This window comes from Montipora foliosa, chromosome 14, assembly GCF_036669935.1.
Source record: "Montipora foliosa isolate CH-2021 chromosome 14, ASM3666993v2, whole genome shotgun sequence".
NCBI classification, from domain to species: domain Eukaryota; kingdom Metazoa; phylum Cnidaria; class Anthozoa; order Scleractinia; family Acroporidae; genus Montipora; species Montipora foliosa.
In genome coordinates, this window is record NC_090882.1 from 17,924,560 (window position 1) to 17,929,559 (window position 5,000).

A 5,000-nucleotide genomic window follows, 5' to 3' on the forward strand; every position below is an offset into this window, starting at 1 on the left:
GAAACCCTGGGAATTTCAAAAGCAGGAACAATACAGTCGCATCTATATGTTGAACCGACCGTGACCCTGCACAATCTTTTGTTTTTGGTTCACAAGTTAATTTCGAATAAATTAGTCGAAGCTTTTGATTGGTTATCCTGCCGAAAAAAGCGTGTTTTTGTCGGGATTTGTGCAGGGTCAAGGCCAAAAAAGCGAACAAAAACATGAAACAAAGAAACTTGCCGAGTTTCATAACCACCCTACATCTATTAACTATGATTTGACGCGGAAGAATCTGAATGCCAGTACTGGAAAAAAAAAACACTCGATGATGATGACATCGGAGTTGTTTCACAGTGTAAGATCACCAAAGAAAGATACGAGCGATGACGTATGAAGCAACTTTCGGTAAGTTGCCACTTGCCTTTGTGTAATGTGTTACACGTAGCTTAAATTTTTTGTCTTTCGTTTTATCATCTACCTCTTGATACTGTTGTGGCTCCCTTTCAGGGCTACTGTTAGCACTTGAAAATCTCCCAGAGATATCTCTCAAAAAAGTCCAAAGGTCAAATATTAACAATTGACATCGTAAAATTTGAGCGGAGTTTCTTATGGTTCAAACAAGCATCTACGTATAAGGGGTAAGGTATTGGATATTGAAAATTTTGATAAAGTCCGGCACGACAGTTTACTATTTTTCTTATGGAAAATTCCAGCTGATACTTGTGTGTTTTGTGGGTTATTCATCTGAGTCAAGTGTCGTGTGAAAATCAGTAACTTTCTTCAAGACAAAGAACAAGAAAAAGGCATTGACTTTTCCATTAGTTCCTACCTAAGCATTGTACGGAAGACAAAACTTAAGCTACATGCGTGAACACAATACACAAAAGCAAGTCGCCACTTACCGAACGTTGCTTCATACGTAGGCCTCTGCTCGTATATCTTTCTTTGGTGATCTTACACTGTGAAATTTCGACACTGGAACAACTCCGATGTCATCACGTTTTAACTGCTGTTGGTAAACTTTGTTCCTTGAAAGAAAACCTGCGTGTGAAATCGTCTGGCGCAAAATGCACCGAGCAAATCGCCGAGTGTTGTTTTTGTTTTCTGTATTAGCACTCAGATCTTCCTCGTCAAGTTTACGAAAGAGATCCACTTTCGTCTTCTTTTGATCGCTTTGGCCTGGAATGACCGTAAAACGGTATTTCATGGATAGAAAAATCATTTTCTTTGTCTTTCGTGTTGTTGCACCCAGATACAACGCATCTACCGACCGTATTAAGCCTTCACATGAAAATATCTCAAAGGAATGACCGAAAGATGTAAATTAGCGTCCACGAGATGTCGTCACAACCATCCCCAGTCCCCCTTCTGTAAAAGAAGTGAGATGCTGCGTCTTTTAATGGCTAAAACGAGGGAAAGAAAAAATCGAAATCGAAAAAATATTTTTGCAGTTGTTATCAGGACAATGGTAATACACTTTAAGTGCTGTAAAGGAAACGTTTCCCTCCCCCCAAGTTTAACCCACGTTTTATCTTGAGTGACCGTCGAGGCTTAAGTACAGAGCCTTAGATTCTAGAACGAGAACGACTACGACTACGAGGTTTTCTCATAGAACAACAGTGAGCACGCGCAAACCAGCGTCATTTTGGCGGGAAAAACGTTCTACCATCGTCATTTTAGAACGAGGTTTTGCAAAAATGTCGTCGGTAGTAGTTTTGGCATTTTTCGATCAGGAAAAGGCTCAGGTATCAGCGACAAGAATGACTAAGGAAGGTATGCTGCTAACAAAGAGTGAGATTAAACGTCCGGGTTTTAAATCTTCTGAGTATTTTCGCTAAAAACAGGCAGTCAAATCTCGTACTCGTTCTCGTTTTCGTACTAGAATCTCATAGTCCCTAATGAAGCGAAAAAAGGACGAAACGTTTCAGTGGAAGATAAAAACTAACCGAGATTAATAATAATTGGAGCCGACGAACGATAACGTGGCCAATTTCTCCTTTTGTTGTCAAATCTCTGTGCGAGTCAACGTTTGATTGACACGAGGCTCGCACTAGTGAAAGGGAACCGTCCCTCGGGCGAGAGTTCTCGACATCCTCACCCTACCCCCACCCCACACAAACAGACGCTCGATAATCCCACACCCACTACACACCAGGTAACACATTTTGTTTACGGAAAATAACAACACTTCGCTGTGTTTGTTTAGCACTTGTAATGGAGGATTATGGAGTTGTGTCAAGAGAACGTGCCCAGGTAGGACTATGCCAGTGTAGCTGTAAGTTCTTAATATTAAATTAGATTTCCTGTGATAGCACATTCATCATTTCATGGCCTTTCAAGATCCTTGGATTGTAGACGCTATCTCTCTGACTTACCATAAAATTGGAAAAAAGATTCGTTGAAGATGTCCATCGCCCAGCGAATTTGCCTTGATACGTTTCATTGTTCACGAAACGATGACCCTCGTTGCCCTCCTTGTATATATCGCTGTTGTATCGTTTGATTTAGCATACAAGCTTGGCGGGAAAGCTGCAGACGGAAACCTATAACCTATAACCGACGAAGTACGACGGTTCTTCTGAGAGTTACCACGAGGATTGTTACTATTTAAGTAAAAGCGTCCCGCAACAATTATCAATAAAAAACTCGTCCATTTGTAGAAAAAAAAAATTGGGCTCAAACGTCAAGGATCTATGTTAGATTATTTGAGGATATTACTCTTTTTTTCTCTTGTTGTTCAGGAACTTGCTCTGTTATTGGAGATCCGCATATCATTACATTTGATGATCAGAACAAGGAGGGTTATACAATGCACATGAAAGATTGCGCTTATGTACTCTCTGAACACTGTCACATGCCGAACGGAACGGAAAGAGGTTTTTCTATTGCCATCAGTAGCAGGTATCTCCCACGTTTCTTGTCATTAGTCTTCAAATTGCAGAAGTCGAAAGCAATTGTGCGTTTGCTTTGTGTTGTATTTCTACGCTTACTAAATCCGCGCTGCATTCTCTGCAAGAAGTCAAAGTAAAACAAGATATTACTTACTCACCGCCGTTTTTCCGGTTGCCTCTATATTCTGTGCGGTGTGATTGTCTTACTCAACTATCGGCAACTGTTTTGATGGGCCAAATCAATTTTTTCATTACTTTTGGTTGCGCAGTTGTTATGAAATTTCAATGTCGTCGTCTTCCCTACAAGTGTTTTCGAACCTAGAACATGTGGCTTTGTCAAATTGCAAGCCTCACTGGCCTTTTTTTCCCTCATACCTCAACTCGTCTTCATCTCATAGCTGGGTCTTTCCTCAAAGCTTAGCCTTACCTTTCTTTAGTATATCGCTGGCATTGAACTAAACAATAAATGCAGGTTCCAGAGAACGTCGGCGTTTATGCCGCAGACCTGTCGTAGTGCGCTGTTTACTTAGATCGCTTAGATTTCTCACATTCTTCCAGCTTTTGCTCTCCACCATACACCAACTGCAGACGGAAGGTGCTTCTGAATGTCACAGGGGAACCATACATAACTCTGGCTGTTGATGGTTGGACAAAAAAGTCGGTTGCTACGCTTCGCAATCCTCATGGTAGCGAAACCTCCATCACCAGCGGCTACTCAACTCAACATATGGACGTGGAGTTTTTGGGAGATCGGAACATATTTATTCATGTGGATTTAAATGTACGTGTGCATGATTTACTTTTACGTATTTAACGAGACTCTTCTGACTTGATTTCGCATTTTATGCTTAACTTGCTATCGACAAGGCAACAGTGTTTTTAATAACGAACGAACACTTCATCTTTGGCGACTAATCCGTCTCGTTTAGGTTGCGCAATGTCGGCGAAATATCCTAAAAAATAATTCTTGTTTGAGTGGTAATTTTAGAATAAAACTCTAGCTGGTGAAACTATGGTTCACAATTGTCTTCAAAACCTCAAATTTGGTGATTTCACGTGCGTTGTTGTTACGCAGATTGCCGCAAATTACGTGCTAAAATGAACGTCACACGTGCGGCACAATTTGTTTTTCGTCTTTTAATCAATGATAGAGTGGTTTTCAATTGAGTGTCGAAAGTAATTAGCAAATTGCTTTGGTTTATGATTAGTTCACTCAGTGATTGGTTCAAAGTTCTCGCGCCACTTTTTCAACCAATCAGAAGTGAAACCAAAACGAATCGTCGCTCGAGCGAGCACATTTTCCCGCGGTTTGTGTCGGCTACGTGTAACTACTTCAAGTTTTGATTGGTTTACCGGATTGTCTCCGTCCTTTCTAATTGGCTAAAGTAATTACTTTGGTTTTGGTTTTACGACACTCAATTGAAAGTCGCTCTATTATTCTTGGGTTTCAATCACGTGGTCAACAGCAATGTTTTTCAACGAAAACAAAGAAAACGTTTGCATAATAATAGAGTTCAATTCCCGGAGGATTGGATCGGGACACCAACATGACCGCCGTTTCATTGTTTTGAGACACCAATATGGCGGCCGTGACGTCATGTGAAATCCAAGAATTGTCCTGTGCGGTTATCGTAGCCGTCGTCGTTTCGTTGACCATTTGACGTCATAGGTTTGAGGATGGTGACAAATAATTGCACCAAAAGACAAAACGCGCATGCTTGGCGTCCTCATTATCCTATTGTTTTCGGTTGTTCGCGATTTCTTCGACGTCATCGTTGCTTAAGGGCTCACATTCACCCAAAAGTCATTGCGGACCTTTGTTTTTGTTTTCAAGTGACGGCTTGTCCAAATGCGTGTTCTGATTGGCTGAATGCATTCAGGCGAATCACGTGAGAAACAAACATGTCAGCTATTTGGATAATTTCTTGTTACCGAATGTGGGATTTAAAGCTCACTGTCACTGCCTCCTGAAAACTTTCGAAGTTTCGCATGATCCCAGTGATTTCTGACGTATTTGCCTTTTCACCCCATAGAATGGCGTGGCGTTTACAGTTCACTGGACAGGCTACAATATCTACATCACAGTGAACGCGTCGCTGCAGGATCAGACCTGCGGACTTTGCGGCA

At 41.3% G+C, this 5,000-nt stretch overlaps 1 protein-coding gene across 1 annotated transcript in view; it reads left to right on the forward strand.

Moving 5' to 3' along the window:
* The window catches only part of LOC137984478 (mucin-19-like), an 89,286-nt gene that overhangs the window by 14,912 nt on the left and 69,374 nt on the right, over positions 1–5,000 (forward strand). The window contains exons 14-17 of the mRNA XM_068831649.1: positions 2,189–2,235; positions 2,724–2,883; positions 3,432–3,654; positions 4,907–5,000. The exon at positions 4,907–5,000 is cut by the window's right edge and continues 210 nt beyond it. Coding sequence (XP_068687750.1) covers positions 2,189–2,235; positions 2,724–2,883; positions 3,432–3,654; positions 4,907–5,000 — 524 coding nt within the window. The remainder of the gene's footprint in view (positions 1–2,188; positions 2,236–2,723; positions 2,884–3,431; positions 3,655–4,906) is intronic.